The 20,676-nt window shown below is 40.4% G+C and overlaps 1 protein-coding gene across 2 annotated transcripts in view; it reads left to right on the top strand.

Annotated features, from left to right (window-relative positions):
* The window catches only part of col5a3a (collagen, type V, alpha 3a), a 101,310-nt gene extending 81,822 nt beyond the window's left edge, over positions 1–19,488 (top strand). For both annotated transcript variants that reach the window (XM_058377480.1, XM_058377479.1), the window contains 20 exons: positions 434–487; positions 1,887–1,940; positions 2,078–2,131; positions 2,217–2,324; positions 3,911–3,964; positions 4,086–4,139; positions 4,236–4,289; positions 4,400–4,453; positions 4,535–4,642; positions 4,772–4,825; positions 4,968–5,021; positions 5,252–5,359; positions 5,444–5,497; positions 6,847–6,882; positions 7,329–7,382; positions 8,562–8,886; positions 9,198–9,310; positions 9,404–9,472; positions 11,240–11,473; positions 15,747–19,488. In XM_058377480.1, the coding sequence (XP_058233463.1) occupies positions 434–487; positions 1,887–1,940; positions 2,078–2,131; positions 2,217–2,324; positions 3,911–3,964; positions 4,086–4,139; positions 4,236–4,289; positions 4,400–4,453; positions 4,535–4,642; positions 4,772–4,825; positions 4,968–5,021; positions 5,252–5,359; positions 5,444–5,497; positions 6,847–6,882; positions 7,329–7,382; positions 8,562–8,886; positions 9,198–9,310; positions 9,404–9,472; positions 11,240–11,473; positions 15,747–15,893 (1,842 nt within the window). In that variant the 3' untranslated portion in view covers positions 15,894–19,488. The remainder of the gene's footprint in view (positions 1–433; positions 488–1,886; positions 1,941–2,077; positions 2,132–2,216; positions 2,325–3,910; positions 3,965–4,085; positions 4,140–4,235; positions 4,290–4,399; positions 4,454–4,534; positions 4,643–4,771; positions 4,826–4,967; positions 5,022–5,251; positions 5,360–5,443; positions 5,498–6,846; positions 6,883–7,328; positions 7,383–8,561; positions 8,887–9,197; positions 9,311–9,403; positions 9,473–11,239; positions 11,474–15,746) is intronic.
* Positions 19,489–20,676: the final 1,188 nt, after the last annotated feature.

Here is a 20,676-nt window from a genome sequence, read left to right as displayed (position 1 = left end):
GTGAGGTTGGGTTAGAGTCAGTAGTAATGGTTGGGTAAAGGGTTGAGGTTGGTTATGGTATGGCTTGGGTTAGTGTAATAGAGTGGACAGGTTGGATTGATGAGTAGCAGGAAGGAATTTCTGTATTGCAGGAATGTAAGACAGGTGAGATGGTGCTCATTAAAACTCACGGCGAGAGCGGCAGAAATAAAAAGAATGTAGGAGGGAAAATGAGGCTGCTCGCAATGGCCTGTCACCGCTGTGTCAGCGAGCGATGATGAGGTGCACTGAAAACCACTTTTCTGACATCGACTGCAAGAAGTGCTGATGAAACAGAAAGACAGAGCGAGACTGTCAGTAAAAGGGTCAGGCCAAGGAGAGTCCTAAGGAGAAAGTGGAATGTGATTGGATGCATAATAAATGATAAAAACCTGTGTTTTCCTCATTTCATTAGGGCCCCCCAGGACAACCCGGTCCCAGAGGTCCTGTGGGATCCACCGGCAGAGAGGTAAGTGTTCTTGTGCCCCTGCAGTGCTCTGCTATAGGACATATTTACACTCATGAGGCAGGAGGATAGCACTGACGGCTGGTTGGAGCTGAAATAATAACCCTGCTCTCCAGGTGACTCATAACAAGGCCAGTGTGCTTTGTAGCCTTTGATTCGACATATCCTCAGCTCTAATGGTTTCTCCTACCGGCCACGGTGCCTGCTATATATCTACAGTAGATCAGATACATCCTGTTTGTGCAGGGGAGAGGAAATTAATGCGCCGTGAACGTATATAATTACCTAGCTAATGTTGGCGGTATGTTCACTCACCTCCTGGTATCTTCATCTCTCTCTCTCTTTTTTCCCCCTTTCCCGAGTTTGAACGTTTTGAATTATTCACTCGAAGACTATGATCTCTGGGTGTGAGTTATATTTACTTCGCTATGAAAGATTAAGCAGCATTAGATTCTCATCCCTGAGAGGGAGTTATATTTACCTCCGTTAATGGCCGCCTCTCAACATCCTCCGCTTGTTAATAATTGAAAAGTCCGCAGCGTGGTGGTGAGACGAGACGAGACAGGCGAGGCAGGTGGCTCTGAGGAAGTAAGGATGTAAGGATGTAACTGAATATGAATACATCACTCGAGATGAACAGATAATGGATTGTACAGTGTTCGTCCGTTTATCCTTTCCTTACATCCATTTCAATAAAATTTAAATGGATGCAGGCCACACCCACTTTTGACCACACCCACTTTAGATTTAACATTGAATACAGATACAGGTATGAATATTTGAAGCAAATACTGACGTTTCAGTACACACCACAAGATACAGACATGCCCTAGGAAGTGTGTAGTGACTAGAAGAAAGGTGGCAGTTATCTACCAACTAATCATTTATTCACACAGAATCTCTACACGTAAAGACGAGCAGTTATACAGGGTTCAGGCTCCAGCATCTGTACCGACACTCACCTGTCCTTGATTTAAGTTTAGCCTCAAATCAAGGACAAGCACCGCAGTGCAGAAATGCAGTGGTACTGTGGGAAAAGCGGCATTGATACAGAGCTTTGACTTAATATGATGTGATTTGAAGTCTATAGGGAGAGCATGTGGTGTGGAATCAATAATCATACCTTCTTTCATCTTAAAAAAACAGTGAAATGATGCAAGGTGTGTGTGTGTGTGAAAGAGAGAGAGAGATAGATAGGGAGAGAGAGAGAGAGAGAGAGAGAGAGAGAGCATTTTAAGGCATTTTAAACAGTTTTGCCAAGAAAATATGTGACAAAAATCGTGGAAAACATAGCTGTCTGTAGAGTGTTTTGAAATAGCCAGATTTCAGTTATCAGTTATAAAAGCATCATATGAGAGAGAGAGAGAGAGAGAGAGTCATTCTGGTCTTCCCATGGTTTCAGGGTCCTCAGGGGATGCCCGGTGGAATCGGACAGCCTGGTTTAGTAGGAGAAAAGGTAGGCTTTACACATATTCTAACAATATATTTATATTTAAAACAATTAAAAATCACAAAATAAACTACAAATTCCAAAATAGTGTCTTGAAATTCAAGTATTTTATTACCTCATTAATCCTCTTGTTTTGTATTTAGGGTGAAGTGGGAGAATCGGGGAATCCAGGAAACGTGGGTGAAACAGGCCCTCCTGTGAGTTCATTGCTTTCCTTCAGCTCAGGTTCTCCTCTGTCTTTCAGGATAAGTGTGTAACCTTCTCACTTGTTCTGCTTCACAGGGTGAGAAAGGAGACGTGGGTGAGAAAGGGGACACGGGTGCCCCCGGCGCCGCTGGACCACCCGGTGTCCGAGGCCCACCTGGAGAGGACGGACCCAAAGGAAACCCGGTAAGTGTGATAAAGCTTTAAGCTCCAGTGGGACTCTTCACTCCTGCCATTAGATCTTCATCCATCGTGGGTTTTCAGTTTATATCACCTTTTTCTGGAAAAAATTCTGGGTTTGAATACTGTGTAATAAAATCATACATCAACATGTCTATCAGGTCACACCCTTTAATAAAAATGTAGGAGTATTAGTATCAATAGTAGCAGCAGTAGTCATAATAGTACTTAAAGTAGTTCTAGTATAAGTAATAGAAGTAACACTCCTCCTCCTCCTCCTCCTCTACCAAGTAGAAGTAGGCGGCGAAGGAGGGGTATTGCTATAAACTGTAGAAATAGTAGTAATTGTACTTAGTAATTCAACTTCTGTACTATTCATGTAATGTAATAATGGTTGCTTTTGAAGTAGTAGGAGGAGGAGGAGGAAGAGGAGGAGGAGTATTGAGTCTATTAATATTAGTAGAAATAATGGTGTTGATGGTGGTGGAAGAAGGAGGAAGAGTATTGAGACCATTAATATTAGTAGAAATAATGGTGGTGGTGGTGGAAGAAGGAGGAGGAGTAGTAATAGTAGGAGGAGGAGAAGGAGGAGGGGGAGTATTGATACTATTAGTAGTAATAGAAAAAGTGGTGGTAATAGTAGTAGTAGGAAGAGGAGGCGAAAGAGTATTGAAAGCATTAGTAATAGTAGAAAGAGTAGTGGTGATGGTAGTAATGGTAGTAGGAGGAGGAGGAGGAGGAGGAAATAGTGGAAATAGAAATAGTGGTGGTGGTGGAAGGAGGAGGACTACTGATCGTATTAATACAGTAGTAGTAGAAATAGTAGTGGTGGTAGAAGAGGTAGGAGTAGTAGGAGGAGGAGTATTGACACTATTAGTAGTAATAGAAAAAGTGGTGGTGATGGTAGTAGTAGTAGGAGGAGGAGTATTAATAACATTAGTAGTAGTAGAAATAAGGGTGGTGATGGTGGTGGGAGGAGGAGTATTGGTAGTGGTGGGGTAAAATGTATCTTGTGGTCATTATCATGGTTGTATAACACAGCTACATTAGAAGGACTTCAGCTGAATCTACATCTACACTAATCAGAATCAGGACTGTGCCTGTGTCAGCTACCTGCTCTCCTCCATAAACAGAACCTGAGGTGACTTTCCTTCCTCATGAAGCCTTTTTGTGCCTGACTGATCTCAACGGCCTCCAGCTAGCCTTCCTTTACGCACAGAGTTTTAAGCGGTAGATGACATGAGGTCACGGTCAGCAAATTTACCTCATAGCAGTGAAATAATCAGGAATTAACTGAATAGTTCACAGTCTTTAGTATACAACCGAGAGTGTCGCAGCTAGTGCTGTGACAGCTAGGCCATGAGCTAATTACGCTGTAGTCACCACAGCGGCATCGGCGTGATAGCGGATAGATACATTTTAATAAGCTAGAAGCTGTGATTGTAGTGTTTTTGTGCTGGGACAAAAGAAGCGCCTCAGCAGCAGTGGTATTTACTCTTTAATCTCGTTTTTGCCCAGCAAGGTTGTGACTCGTGTCCTGTGAAACGTGACATACATAGCTTTCTGTAAGTAAATGTTTTAAATCCCCATAGGGCCCCATTGGATTTCCTGGAGACCCAGGACCTTCTGGAGAAGCAGGTCCAAATGTAAGTGCCCTTAAATGCCAGCTCCTGTCACTGATCATTGCTGTTGTTAGAGCACTGAATGATTTTATTTTGTAGCATGGCATGTTGGTGCATTTTATGTCTCTATAAATGTCACCTGCAGGGTATTGATGGTGGACCAGGAGCAAAGGGAGATAACGGAGAGCCTGGGAAAGCTGTAAGTGTGTGTAAAGTGTAAATGTTAATGCACATAAATATGGAAAGTTCTATGAGCCTGAAATAATGTTCTGGGAAAACATTGTGTTCTTTACAGGGACCACCAGGGGCTTCTGGAGAACCGGGACCACCTGGAGCACCAGGGCGGAGGGTGCGTTTGTTTTTTATTTATTTATTTACATTTGTTGTTGATTATCCTATCCTGTGTAAAAATCAGTGATTGGAATATATCTAGAGTATGTTTTGCTTTATTTCTAACAGGGTCATGTAGGTGCTGCAGGGTTCGAAGGAAAACAGGGGAAGAAAGGAGCAAAGGTGAACTTTTGTGTATATTTGGGTCACACTCTTCAGATATCACACAGAATTTTTATAAGTATGGCTCTTTTTTTGTCCCAGGGCTCACCTGGCTCAGAGGGTCCACCTGGAAAGACAGGTCCCCTAGGACCCCAAGGACAACCTGGAAGGCCTGGTCCAGAGGGACCACGTGGGATCCCAGGCCCTGCAGTGAGTCAAACACTTTGACACACGAAGTATCCAATATCAGACTAAGCAAAACACACCCAAACTGTGTGGCTAGACCTTTCCACAAATCAATCTGCCTTTGGTTAATCAATCTTTCTGCTTCCTCTTCAGGGAGAACAGGGTTTAAACGGTCCCCCCGGACAGACTGGACCTCCCGGCCCTATGGTAGGAGCTTTGGCTGTTCTCTCACTCTATCATCGACCCACCACTGTATCTAGTACAGCTCCTGATTGATTTAGGTTGTGATAAATTTAGGCTCGTGGGAAACTGAGCTTCCTCTTTAATCATTTTTTTTTTGCTGTTATAGGGACCTGCTGGACTGCCAGGACTGAAAGGAGATCCAGGCACCAAGGGAGATAAGGTGGGAGACTCGTAATGAGTGAGCTGATCATTATAATGTTCTAAACTTTTGCTAAGGGCAACGTCTTGCCTTTTATGTCTTTTTAATCTGATTAAATCTGGTTCTGATGTTTTGCTATTTTGTTTTGCATGCTATTTTGTTTGATACTGTCTTTGTCTCAACTGTTATGGATAAATGTAATCTATGTCTAAGAAATGATGGCTGCTAATGGCTCTTTGTGTGTTCGACAGGGTCACGGAGGATTGATCGGACTCATCGGCCCTCCAGGTGACATGGGGGAGAAGGGTGACCGAGGCTTGCCTGGAAATGAGGGTATACCTGGTCCTAAAGGAGATGGGGTATGTGCAGTATATAATACATCGCTCATTTAGTATCTGCATTTCTCAGTGATTAATATTGTAAATTTCCCATGTGACATGCAGGGAGTTGTTGGATCTGCTGGTCCTACTGGGCCTCCTGGACCTCCTGGACTTTCTGTAAGTACTGATAGATCCTCTTCCTAGCAGGACGTTTGTTTCGGCTTTTCTGTGTGCTTTAGTTTTGGTTTTGCTCTTGTCTCTACCCCACATCCTGCTATCGGTCTATTCCTCAAATGTGTTCTCCAGTCTTGTGTCAGCCCTCAAATAGTTTCCAAACTACTTCTTTGTATCGTTGTGATGTTTTCTTCACTTCAAGAGTGAAGACTGAACCCATCATTTTGACATAGATCTTCATGTTCCCTGGTGGTCAAGCAGTAGGATGCCATGCTCTCACTGCTGTGGCCTAGGCACACTTCCTGGGCAGGGAACTAACCTAGCCACTGAGTTGTTAACTCTGAGAGCCGGTCCCAAGCCTGCATAAAATGGGAGGATTGTGTCAGGAAGGGCATCTGGCGTAAAACCTGTGCCAAATCAAATATGCTGATTGGATGATCTGCTGTGGCGACCCCTAACAGGGAGCAGCTGAAGGACAACAACATTAGATAGCCCCTGTGTTAACAAGCCCCTTGTTAGCCCTAATTTTACACAATCATATCTTTGCTCTAACTGCACACGTTAGTATATGCAACTTTAAAATATAGCTGCACAAACGCAAGCTTCCTGGAGACACACAGTATTGAACATTACTGGCTCTATTTGCAGCACAGACAGTCTTTGCTCTGCTTTCCTATCCCAGATATATTTTTAAACCAAAACTTTCTGCTCACTACTTCAGCAAGACTTCTACAGTTTAGTAGTATCGTGTGCAGTTCCTTGTTTATATTTATGGGACTTTGTGATCAGACGCTCTTTGTCAGGGTCCCTTCAGGTGAAAAGAGTGTATTACGTGAGCCTCGTCTGCGCTAGAAAACTTTGGAAAATCTCTTAAAGGAATAGAAAGTGGAATAAAACTTGACTTTTATATTACTTTCAGAAATGTTTGGATTGTTTACATATGAAAATTTTTGCACCATTTTTTCTAACTTGAGATAACGAAGGCAGTGTTTAGACCTGTGCTTCTCAAAACAGGGTGTGTGATTTGTTTTTGTTACAGCAGTGGAAATCACAGCCTACCCTAAGTTAATGTAGTTCATTTAGTTGTTAGCATATTTGACCGATCCCTTGGGTTTAATCTGAGTCCATAAATAATGTCAATTTAGATGATATGAACATAAAACCGTGGAAGGTTCAGGACTAGAAAGCCTTATGTCTCTTATAAATAGGGAAAAATGATTGAACTGATTAATATAAAGTAAATTTCTTGCTTGTATAATGCCGTAGTTGCTGAAGAACTGATGGCTTATATAATCTGTGGACATGAAGGTGCACATACTTTTGAACTCATCCTTTCTTCTTATCACCATCAGGGTGCCATGGGTGAGAAAGGATCCAAAGGAGATGAGGTTTGTACCTTCTTTGGCTATGATCTTTTTATAAAATTCTCATCACACACACACACCTCATTCACCTTGCTCACCTCATCATGCTGAACATTCAGAACCTTCTGCTTATCCTCTCTGACCTTCACATTTCCTCTCACTGTATCTCTCTCATTCAGTCACCTTTCCCACCTTCCTCTCCATTTCTCTCCATCTTTCCTGCGCTGAATATCATGTTGCTGGTGTAGGATGGTCTCTGAGTGCCTGTAGACAAGGCATTGTATTTTTTATAGCAGCCCTCTTCTTTATTGCATTGTATTGTTTTTGTGAAGCCCGTGTGAGAGAGAGCAATTCTGTTGCTCATCTCCCGGATAATCCTTTCGAGCCCGCTGCCAGATGGTAACGGGGTATTTGGGAGGTGTTCCGATGCAGTAATTAGTGCTTTCTCTTTATTTCCTTTCCCTTCTCAGGGAGCCGTCGGCCCGAGAGGAGACCCAGGACCTGCAGGCCCACCAGGACTACCTGTAAGCCCTTCATAAATCTTTCTCTTCACACCTTATTAAAGCTCATGTCAGGGATTTTACATTTACAAGCTAGCACAGGATTTCAAATCTGAATAGAATAAGTTCAATTAATAATCACTGGATGTCAGTTAACCTTTTTAGACCTACACTTAACTTTTAAGTGATATATTTTGTGCCACTTTTACAGTGTGACGTATTTTATATTCCCATATTGATTATTCCCGTAATAATGTCTAATGAGAGACACTCGTTAGATATGTCACTCAGTATTATTAACACTCTGTACATGTACTGTACATTAAAGCAGGATTTATTACTCCATAACCTCCTATTAGCCACGCTGTTACCAAAAGATTAGGGAAAAGTCTCAATCTTCACTCTGTATACCTCTAACAATGAAGGTGAATGAAAAATCAGAAAATACTAGGGGAAGCTATTCATTTTTGTTCCACAAATGCACATGAATGATGATGGATGCTGGAAAGAAATGACCTACTTTAACAGCATGGGGCTTAAGATTGAACTCGATATCTTTAATTTAATGGGGAAAAAATACTTTTCTTTCACTCAGTTACTCTAAAGGCATCATAGGCCGCGTCTCAATTTGCTCACTGATCACTCATGGAGTTATACATTATAAGGTATCTCTGATTCTCTCTCTCTCTGTCAATTGCAAAATCCTTGGACCATTTGTGATTAAAGAAAAATCCCACAATGCACTGCAAAAACCAGGGAGCATCCGTGCTCACTATGTTCCCTTACTGGAAGTGGCATCATATTTTCCGGAGCCTCTCAGCTCAAAAAGGTTGAGTCATCAAGCAGGATATACTGATTCATCACCTAATATATTATTATAGAATAATAAAACATTTTCAGATTAGCATGGATTTTGCTACTCTGCTCTTGCATGGATTTGGCTGGGGTTTTTTTTTTTCTTTTTTTTTTCTGGCCCTGAAAAGATCCCCTTCCTGAGCTGGTAGAGTGCTGCTTGGCACAGCTTCATCCTTTAATAAGCACTCTACAAGGCCGGCATGTTTTCAACAGAAGTTTATTAACCTAAAAGGCAGCAATCGCATTTCACCTCACAGGAAACAGGGGGCGCTATAAAACACAACACAAACGGCATCTTTAAAAAAAAATCACAAATATCATCATGATTTCTCTTCTCACTGCCTTCAGGGTCCAGCAGCCACCCTGATCGAGCCGCTGCCCATCCGAGAGGGACGCAAGAAGCGCAGGAGGAACTCGGACCGCACCAGAGGAGGAACCGGAGCAGAAGACGCAGCCGCAGAAGACGAGCAGGAAGCCGAGGTTCACCTGAACATGGAGGACTTCCTGCAGGCTGATGCGCCTCTGGAAGATGCAGAGGGCATGGAGGAGGTGTTCGCTTCACTGAACTCCATGAAGATGGAAGTGGAGCTGATGAGGAAGCCTCTGGGAACGTTCGAGAGTCCGGCTCGCACCTGCAAAGAGCTGATGATGTGCCACCCGCATTTTAAAGATGGTATGACCCAATGGCTGCAGACAGGCTTGCGCTTTATTCGATATAAATTTACTCTTCTTATCATAATATACGTTATCATATATTAATCGCTGAATCAGATTACAATAAAACTCAGGATTCAGAGAAATAGACAGAGTACCAACCCTTGACTCTTTGCGAATAAATACTTTACAGTAAATCGATCTAGTTTTTGCTCGCTCCTGTTTACTGACCTTATTTTCATGTTTAATTCAAATGCTCCACGTTCAATAATGTTACTGTTTAAAAAAATGATTTTAATGCTGTAACCCCACATGCACGTCCATCTTCAGGTGAATATTGGATTGACCCAAATCAGGGCTGCAATAAAGATTCCATCAAGGTGTTCTGCAACTTCACGGCCGACGGGGAAACCTGTCTCCACCCGGATAAACGAATCGAAACGGTGGGTCCCAAAGCACAGTCACGTACCACCAGCCTTGATTCCCACACACTGGCGCTTCGGATCTCTGATCTGTGTCTCCATCGTTAAATCCAGGTGAAGCTCGCAGCCTGGAGCAAGGAGAAGCCGGGGAGCTGGTACAGCCGCTACAGGAGGGGCAAACAGGTAATGAGTCGCTTCGTCTCTTCGAAATCCTTCGTCTTATCGCAAACTCGGCTGCAGAGCTGAGATTTTACTCTGACATTCTCACATATGTAACCTCGACCAGCCAGGGATGATTTGGAATAGAAAACCGATTCCGTGCATCATAACAAGGTCACTAATAAAGAGGAGGAGTTGCAAGAGCAAACATTCTGATGGATTGTGAATATGAATGTGTAGTCAGAATAACTGCTTAATAATTACAGATATAATTCCCTCACAAGTAAGAAGAGGGGGCAATATATAGGGATGTGGTAGCTTAGTGGTTAAGCCACTCAAAAATATTAGCAATATGAAGCGTATGTAAACTGTATGGCTGCTTACAAAGAACTGACCCAAGCCAAGCATTCCATGTCGAGGGTCCTCACAGGAAGTCGTGCCACCGAGCTTGAGCTAAAAGCTTGCTATGCATGCTAAAGGCAATGCTGGTATCGTGGGTTGACTCTTTCCAAACAGCTTTCACTGACTGAATAAAAATTTGTAAACTTGCTTCGCTTGGCTTTCCACTGGCGCAAACAAGTTTTGAACGCCTCCCGGACGTACGCACATCTTAGCCGCCATTCAGTTCCATTCGGTTCGGTTTGTTCGTATGCCGAAAATGCTTTGCCGATGCAAGTTTCTTGCAAAATGTACATTTGTGAATGAAAATTAATAAGAGAGGGCCTATGCTGATGTTCCACTGTACTGAAGTAGTTAAGCTTCCAGTCAAACAAAACAGGAGGCCTGGTGCAGTGCACTGGAGCTTTAATTTGCCTCATAGGTCATGAATTTAGGATATATGTTTGCCTTGAACATGAAAGCAAGAGCATGCACTGAGTTTATATGCACTATATAAAGCTATTTGTATAGTTTACATTGTAAACTATACCAATGTAAAGCTATCTGCATTGGTCAGGGACATATACATTGAAATACTGAGACATAATTTCAAGAAAGATTTTATATATATATGATTTTCACACTAATGCTATTCATTTGCATTGTCTCCATGATGTACATTATTTTACACTTTTATGCAGAAAAGCCCTGAATTACATATTCATGCCAAAAAAGCAGACAAGTGATCATGATAATTCACTCCTGTCAAAAACAGTCTTTCTGTACAGTTAGTAAATCAGCTTGTTTTTTTTTTTCTATAGAAAATGAGGTACTGCTTGTATGTATTATGTATAATTATGTACTCTGGGTTCTTATTATAGCTATAGGATCATTCGACCATTATTAAATGTCTGATATGTAATTAAAGGGAAGGGAAGAGGCTCGGGTATTAAGCTGAAAGAACTGAGTGATATGAATAAGTCCGTGTCTGGCAGTGAATGGAATTAAAAAATAAAGAAATAAATAATGAATGCGGTCTTGGAGGAGAAATTAGTATGTGTCTGCGTTTCTAAGCCTCAGGCCAAACTCTTGCGAGCGCATATGAAATATCTCCATCAGTCGCAGCTCATTAAAGAAGAGTTCAGAGCCACGGCGGAGACTTTGCTCACCACAAGACCATTCATACAGAGTGACACATGTGACCTTGTCATGCAGATTCACTTCGTCAGATGTCACCCTGCTCGCATTATGACTAGAAGATTCTCTGGTGAACAATACAAACTCTCTTACAACCTGCGCCAGATTTCACTAATGAGCTCCGTACATGCCAACCAACAGGGTTCGTGTGAACCTCGCTGAGATCTGTAGGCTGTGTATCTGATGATCTGTTTGTCTGGTTTCACCCCCCTGCAGTTCTCCTATATAGACGCTGACGGCATCATGGTCCCTGTGGTCCAGCTGACCTTCCTGAAGCTTCTGAGCGCGACAGCCAGACAGAGCTTCACCTACATCTGCCAGAACTCGGCCGGCTGGTACGACGCCACCAGCCACGGGCACCAGCATGCCCTGCGCTTCCGTGCCAGCAACGACGAGGAGATGGCGCACGACAAGACGCCCTTTATAACACCTCTGTATGACGGCTGCCAGGTGAGCTGTGAACATTGTTCATCTGTAGTGTCCCTGCTTCAGTCCTAAGGTGGCCGAGAAGTGCAAAACCAAATACAAATCCAAAAAAATAAAATAAATCAGAAAACACAATCACAAATCCAGAAAAATACACCGACAATTCAGACAAACTGTAAAAGGTAGGTATAGTTTGCGAATGGAATTCTTACTGCTGATTGGACGAGACATCTTTCACTCAGGTTATACAAGAAGTCCAGCAGGCTTCAGCAGTAGAAAGTGGATTGTTGTGTGTATGAACACAGCTCTGCTCTTATAGCTCTCCTTACATCCTTTAATATGGAATATTTTTGTCTTCAAAACATTCCTGCGTTCTTCACGTGTGTTTAGAGATCGCAAACTAATCTTTATGCCATGATACACTATCAGTATATCCACAATCACAACATAAAGCAGCGCTGAATGAATTCCATTTTCTTATAAAGATAAATAGAAATGTTTGTTATTTTCGTTATTTAAAGTTGCACTACCAATATAAATGGTTTAAAGGCAGAACGCAGAACTCCACACATGTACAAGAAATAAGGTTAGATAGACAATTTCCTACTTCCTGTATATCCTGAGTGACAGATGTCCAATCAGCGGTAAGAATTCCATTCACAAACTATACCTACCTTTTACAGTTTGTCTGAATTGTCCTTGTGTTTTCTGATTTGTGATTATGTTGTGCACTTCTCAGCCCCCGTACAATCCCCATAAAACCACCGCACATAAAACTGTCAAATCTTCATGTCAAGTAAACTTGCTCCTGACAATAGATAGTTTTCTAATGGAAGCCAATACATTACACAATGCTAACAATTTGGATTTTAAAGTTCTCTTTGAAACCTTGAGTAAAGTTTGCAAATTAGATTAAAAAACGGCAACACTGATACATTTCCGTTTCTATTCCCGCTAACGCTAACGCTAGTTTCTAATAGTTTCAAACGTTAACTTCCAGAAAAACGACAAATTTTGTTTACTAGAAAAGCCGAAAGATTGAATTTTTATTTTTAATCTTCTAACCTAGAATCACGTTAGCTGTTATGCGTATGTGCAGTAGCTATCAGCAGTTTTCACTCAGAAGTAATCCAGTCTATTTTAAAAAGCAGAAATTACTATCGTAATATTTACAAGCAGCACTATTTTGGGGAAAAAAGCAGAAACCTGCTTGTCTGTTTGAACACCAAACCAATACCTCAGGCATGAAATCTGCTTGGATATGGCATTTCCTCTCCTTCATTCATGTTCATCCTCCTCCGCTGCTTCACTCGTCGGAGACATGAAATGGCACTAATGCCGTCTGGAACAAATTCAGGAAGTAATACGGGGAATTTAAACATTTTTTTTTACAGTAGTAAACAGCTGATCACGTGTAAGGCTGGAAATATGATGATATTATATTGATACTGTGATAAAATAAATTAGAGTCACGATAGACCGATTCTGAGATACTCTTTAACCCTTATTTTTTTTACCACAACACTACTGTGTGAACTTATGGACTTTTCATTCAGTGTAAATGACTGATGAACGATTTTCTGGCTGTGAGTCTGATATAAAATGAGTCAAGACTCTGGCTTTCATGTGTGTTTTTCCCTCTGTTGGATAACCTTACACAACATTTTTGTGTTTTTAGAAGATAAACACCTTCAAATTTGAGCTGCTGTTTTAGAGAACAAGCACTTGGACCATCTCAGAGAGCAGAAATGGGTTTGATATCAACAGTTAATTTGAAGATAGAAACAAAACAAAACATTTTTTCTATGAATATAGGAAACGGCATTTTTATCCTCTGGGAAAAGGAGTTTAAATAAATAAATAAATAAATAAATAAATAAAATTCTTAAATAATTAACAACCAAAAGAGGAGGAAAGTCCCATTTTTAACCTCTGGGAAAAGAGTTTAAAAAAATAAAATAAAATGAATACAAATTAATAGAAAATGAACAACCAAAAGAGGAGGAAACGGCATTTTTATCCTCTGGGAAAAGGAGTTTAAATAAATAAATAAAATTCTTAAAAAATGAACAACCAAAACAGGAAGAAACTCCATTTTTATCCTCTGGGAAAAAGAGTTTAAAAAAAAAATCAAATAAATAAAATGAATAAAAAATGAAGAACCAAAAGAGGAGGAAACACTATTTTATCCTTTGGGAAAAAGAGTTATAAATAAATAAACAAACAAATAAATAAATAGAATTAATTAAAAAATATGCACACTGAAAACAGATAAAGTTTTATGTTTGTATTAAATAAAAGTAATGTAAAGTTAAATCAAATTATTTTTTTACTGTAAGGAAATCTATAAATTGTTTTTTATTATAATAATAATAATAATAATAATAATAGGATTTTTTCATATTTCCCAGCATTAATCATAAGATTATTAAACAGTGTGACTGTATAAATCAGCACCGAGACCAGCATACAGATTTACCCAAAATAAACCCCGTGCTGCGTCTTTAATAAAATGATCGTGATAAAGAAGGTCAGCATAATAGAGCTGAATTCATTCCGTCCAGTGATTTATGATACACCTGCGATTCAGCCCACGGCCCAGCCCTGATTTGTACGCCTGGGATGTAAATGTCACTTTGGCCTGCTTCTTATCTAAATGTCATTCTGTTTACTTTATCTTGTTTACCGCGTAACAGATCTGTGTACTTCTGATAAGCAGCAGAAATGTTCCTTTCATGCTTTCTTTCTTTCTTTCATTTTTTTTTTTACTTGATCCATTATTCAATTTGAAAGCAGAGTAATCCACCAGGTTTATTACGCTCTCTCTCTGAGTCTCTCTGAGAGACAGCCTGCGAAACTTCCCACAGTTCCTGCTGTAATTTGAACTCAGCGTGACGGCGTATTTGCACAAAGCGAGTACACAGCCGAAGTCGATCTGAATCTCTGTGAAGGGAGAAAAAGATATTTCAGGCGCTATTCTGCGGTTTTAACCAAGCGTGTAATTATTCCCTCGTGGAAAAAAAAAAAGAAAGAAAAGATGGCGAGAAGCGAGATACAAGCTGTGTTCTTCCGTTTTCGAACGTCTTGCAATTACAAAAACGATTTTCCGAGGAGAAAAAAAATGGCCGAATGGAAAACGAGCAAATGAAAGTGTTACTATCTGATGACGTACAAACGATTAGACTACCGAGAGTGCACGGCAGTTTTTTTTATTTTTTCCCCCTGTTTACGGAAAGAAAAGAGACAAAACATCAGCGTAATAGAGAGAATCCAACAACTGTTCCTTCCATTGAGTCGCTGATTGATTTTCAGCGAGTGTCTAATCATGGTGAGGTTTAATGCTTCTTTTAGTCATTTGTTTATTCATCCACAAAGTGCCTGTGTGTGTGTGTGTGTGTGTGTGTTTAAAGATAAGCAAAGAATGATACACTTGGGTCTGTGCTGTAACAGGAAAATAATCAATGATGCAGCGTGACATGAAGCCAAATTACTGTTACCTTCCCAACCTTCCCAATTTTTTTCCATTTATTTATTTATTTATTTATTTATTTATTTATTTATTTATTTATTTATTTATTTATTTCTAACACATATTTTTTAAACCATTTACAGCTACATTTAATATTGAATGTCCATGAAACTAGTTTTATCACTTTTACTGTCATTTACCCCCCCCCTATCTTTTACAATGAACATTGTCTCAAAGCAGCTTTACAAAAGAAGAGAAACGGAGAAAAGGGAGGGGGAAAAATGAAAATAAAAAATCTAAAAAAAAAATCATAATAATAATAACTAAATACTTAGAAATAAGAATAAATTATTAAATTAATTTATTAGACTATTTTATTTTCCCCCTATCTGTCTTTTCAAACATTAATAAGACTTGCAGCTTGTCATATTAATGGAGAAAAAGTCCGTCCGTTTCAAAGCTTTGACACTGGAGACTCCTTCCTTTAATAATTCTAGATGAAGTGGAGTGTCTGCTGCGCCTGTGGAAGTTGTTATTATAGAAATTATGACATTCCAAGAAGCGTATTGAAATAAATCTGTGATTTGGAATGAAAATGGAGCTGCTGTTTAAATACCTTCTGGCCAATCAGAATGAAGAATCTAACAGTACAATGTAGTTCTACTGAACTCTGCATTTTGATTGGTTGGTAGCTAAACATATACGGTACATCATCAGAGACTCGTATCCGTTATACATATTTCACCACTTCATATCTTTATTATTTTATCAGACGTGGTGTGTGTTTTTTTGTGAGTGTGATCACATTGTGTGTGTTTTCTCTCTCAGACACGTAAAGGTCAGGACAGGACGGTGCTGGAGATCAACTCTCCGAGATCGGAGCTGCTTCCCGTGGTCGACGTTTCTGCATCAGACTTTGGGAATAACAACCAGAAGTTCGGCTTCCAGATCGGACCTGTGTGTTTTAACGGTTAACTAAAGTGAGACACGGGACTCAAGACTTCATCTGTACCACACGCAATATTTATTTTTTTATGTAGTGTGCATGCGGCGGTACTGTGGCATGCATTTTGTTTGTTTTGTTGTTGTTGTTTTTTTGTTTTGTTTTTTGGTAAACAAAACTGCAGAGGTGCCAGGATCGACCCTTGAGGAAGCAAACAAAGCAGAAGTTTCCATGTGTGTGGACTTTTTAAAAAATTCTTTGTGTGTTTGCTTGTGGTGTGAATGAATTATTAAGCCAACTCCACTTGGAGGCAACTCCAAATAACAACCACCCCATCTTGCCCACATGGTCCACGTTACGGGCCACTTAGCGCACACTGTAGCAGCAGACTTTCTTGCTTGTTTGTTGTTATGTATAATGTAATTCTGAATTAATTTGCCACTTGAGGGATTGGCTACAATGTTGAGGAGTACGTATTTAAATATTTTATTTTCCCTCGCTTAAATACAGCACCGGGGGCAGATGGAAGTAGTTATACCTCAGAACAGTTTTGACAAGGAAACGCCGCCCGGATCCAGTTAATTGTTCTCTTAGATGCTTCCTGTCACACATCAGCTTTGCAGCGCTGCTCATCTTTAATCAGTGTGTCATAATAAATAAACAGCGCCATACGCCACTCGTGCTTCCAGCAGGGTGGGTTGTGTGTATCTACCCTGCGACTGTTCTTATTAATGACAAACAGTAGCCTCTTGACGCAGGTCCCTCGGGTCGTTTTATCAGGTCCGGTCACATGGTTGGCATTTGATTAGTCCGTATTTCTACAGAGTAGAGCAAATTGCTTGGGTTCTAGAGTTGGAATAATAATAACGCTGGGGTTAGTATGTAGTGTTGCTGTTCTCTGAAACATGTTTTTATTGTTGAGGGTTAAGTGCCTTGCTCAAGGGTCCAACATTGGTAGCTTGTAGGACCTGGGATTTGAAGTCACAACCTTCCAGTCAGTAGTCCAACATCTAGTAAGCAACCAGTTTCCGGTTAAAATTTCAGCCCTGGGGATTTATTACTGAACTTCATGACAATAAAAATAATATCCCAATCTTAGAAAATAGGTTAAAGCTAGGATACTGAAGCATTCTTGTATTTTTTCCCACTTGAATGATTTTCTATAGATGCCTACAACAGTGTGTTCCTCCATAAAGCCAGGCTATAAAACAACAGAGATTATCCCTGAGAGGATATCCCTTATACTTCTGTACACTTCTGACTCCTTATGTTCAATCTTTCCAGCCACTGTTTTCTTGGTTCATAAATACTGACATATCTCACTAGAGAGGCATTACTGAGCCATCCGGGTCACGGCACCAAGTGGGTAGAAGTGCAGAAACAGTGAGTCAGTGATCCAGGAGACTTCAGATCTTCAGATGTTTTCCCGCTTCGAGAATCTTCAGCTCAGTTATTTAGCGAGAAAAGTTTCTGCTCAAAGCTACAGATTGCACAGGCTCTGTATGTGTAGTGAAAAGGTGGAAGAAAGGAAGGAAGGAAGGGCTAAAGGAGATCTGGGAGTCCTTTCAGCTATCAGCTCACGTCGTGATGTTTTCAGTCACAGTGACATTGTACCAAAGTGCAAGAAAGACAAATACAGCTTATGGAGAAACGACTGAGAAATAACTGAACATGCGGGATATAAAAGAATAATAATTCGTTCAGTAGTTTATAAGTTCTTAATGAAGATATGTGCAGAACCTCAGTCCCTCCAGGATTTTGTGGAGATTTTTTATTTTTTAATATGTCTTTAGAATATTGTGGAGCTCGATTTTGTGTTCATTTTTGCAGAATCATGAAATCCTGGAGGGTCTGGAACCCGAGCCACCTTCAATAGATAGCAAGAAATAAATTTAAACATAGCTAATGATCATTTCACCAAGCGAAAAATACGGTTAAAGCTCATTTTTCTTTCGAAGGTTCGGACTAGAATTTCAAGCGACTAAGAAACATTAATTATCCACAAACAAAACCCTTTGCTAGTAGAAAAACTTGCGAGTATCCTGTACTCTAATTCTGTAGAAGAAAATTGGAAGAAAAATCATTACTGTATCAATTTCAGTTTGGAAAAATAATAATAAAGACAGGTTCCTGTCACAACCATTTTCCAATAACACAGTGCTTTATTCCTCTTATACCTCAGCAGTCTGCCAATTACAGTCTTTTTTATTTACGGTGGAAGCAGCTAGGAACAGTTGTTTCCTGCCTGTTTCTGTCTCTCCTGAAGAGCCTGTCTCCTGAAGGGTGCCGGAAAACTGACCGTTACCGTTAGCACTAACACTGGAGACTCCTTCCTTAAATGTAAACAAAACAAACATCAACATATCAGCGTTTACAGGTGCCAAATAGCATTTTTGTAATTAGCAGTAGATTATACCTAGTGTCTGCTGTACAGTAGAAGTTCCTGAGAACGAACAGTTGCTATAGAAACGATAAAAGGTATTAAAGCCAGCGTATTGATATGCCTTGCAGCCGGAACTCCTTTCAGAGCTGAGAGAATGAATAAAGTATGGATGTTATTATTAAATAAAATGTTAGCTTGCTTCTCTTGGAACCACGATGTTTGGAAAAATAGGGTTATATTTTTCTACTATTTGGTTCTTTAACAGAACCTCGCCTTGTTGGCGTACTATACAAGATCAAATCAGGACTTTTCTCTTTCCTACGACCCCCGCTTTCATTTTCCTCCCAATTTTTTTCACCTAATGATTGTGTAAAACTGTTTCTTTATTGTGGTGCTACAGTTGTTGTTGTTGTATTATGATTTTGTATTATTTTGCTGTGCGAGGGCAGGATGGAGGCTAGAATAAGAAGAAGAAAAGGAGGAGGAGCTTGACGGTGCTAACAGCCTGAAGGCTTATCCTGGTGCTAATCCTGGTGCTAATCCTTACTTAACATGCAGTATCTTATCTACTATCTGTCCGGGGCGTGGCTGTGGCCGGGGGTTGAAGTGGAAGCGTTAGTGAATTTATTCTCCGCCTCTTCCTGTCCTCACTGTATGTATAGTATATGTGGTACTAATTTTATACACTGTACAGTTATTTACAGATATTTGAATAATAGTTGGATGAGAAAAAAAACAACAACAATGTGTGTAAAATGTATTTGTAAAAACCAATCAACGGAAAAATAAAATCCAAACGAGCAGAAAAAAGCAAAGCGCTGTGGTCCGAATCGTCAGGGAAAAGAGCATCAGAATCGGTGATGTTTTCTCTAAAGACAAGAGACAAGGCCGTGTCTTCATTACCAGTTACCGCACTCTTTCTCTCATTCTGGCCCCCCCTCCATTTTTTTCTTCTTCTTCTTCTCCGTGTGCTTGTAATCAGCATCACTTCCCACCTCGCAGATGTAATCAACTCTGATTCACTCCCTAGTTCATTTATTTCAATTAACTTTTGTTTCTGTCCCCAGGAGAGCGACTGAAGAGAGTCAGACATACAGACTGGGATGTGTGTGTGTGTGTGTGTGTGTGTTCATGCGTGGGTAATGAAATAGCTCTGGATTAGAAAGTGAGCCAGTGAGAATTAACCATACCTGTGGAGAAACATGATGAAATAGCGAAGGGAATTAAATATCCCTCCCACGGCCTGTCTCGTTGTCTCTCTGCCTTCTCTTCATACACACACAAACACACACACACACACACACGCACACACACACACTTGTTTTATCTGTTTGAGTGCCCTGACATAATTAATGCTTTGTTATACTTAAATCTAACCTCAACCTTAACTGCATTCCCTCTAGAAAATCATATAATATACTTGACTACTTGAAGTGGTGAAATCAGAAGCTGAAGATTTTTCTCGTAATCTCCTGCCAGTGAAGACACAGATGTAAAGACTTTCTACGACAGTATTTATTTTATTTATATATATATATATTTATTTTTTTGTAAAACTTATCTAGCCAAATGTCTAAAAGGTCAATGGTCATAAAATACAGTAATACTGTAGAATTTCGTAGCTGAACGTGTAAGTACTGGGGAAAAGGTGGCTGAAATTACTTGAATGACGCTCGGATTACGACTCAAAGCTAGCAGAGATCATTCAGTGCTGGCGACTTCGGCCAACATGAGTGACGTCAAGCCTTGTGGGCGTGCCCAACGATCTGACAGAGTTGCGAAGGGTTTAACTTTATGCGCTTATGGATGGGAGTGAAGAAGGTCGAGCGCACGTGATCCAAGATTAAACAAATAGCACACACCTTCATATCGTATGATATGATACACTACCGCTTAAAAGTTTGGGATCACTTGGATATTTCAGCTACGGAGGAAGACTCCATCAGCCTATCCATCTTGTGGGAGATTCTCCAGGAAGCATGGGAGTGAAACCTCTTCAGATTATCTTGAAAACATTGACAGCTAGAACGCCCAGGCTGTAACTGCTGCAAAAGGTGGTTTTTTTTTGAAGACATTCAACATTCATCATTTCCATTAAAATCATTATTTCTAACTCTGACACGTCAGCATGTCCTGTTCTTTTGCTATATTTTCTATTCAGACTCATTTCGTGTGTGTTTCCTTGGAAAACAATAACATTTTCGAGCGATCCCAAACTTTTGAGCGGTAGTGTATAATAGTGGATTTTATACAAAAACGCCAAATCTCCCTACAGAACGCTTCATTTTAGGGGCAATTTGTTGTGAAGCGGAATGCTAGTTGCGCCACCCGCTGAGAAACGTTATTACCATGGCAACCAATAATAGAAACGCCTACTGGCGACATTCACTTTCTTTGAACGTAACCGTCAACAAGTTTCTGTTCGGCGATTT

Source organism: Hemibagrus wyckioides, linkage group LG24 (assembly GCF_019097595.1).
Source record: "Hemibagrus wyckioides isolate EC202008001 linkage group LG24, SWU_Hwy_1.0, whole genome shotgun sequence".
Lineage (NCBI taxonomy): Eukaryota > Metazoa > Chordata > Actinopteri > Siluriformes > Bagridae > Hemibagrus > Hemibagrus wyckioides.
This window is presented reverse-complemented; position numbering and strand designations above follow the sequence as displayed.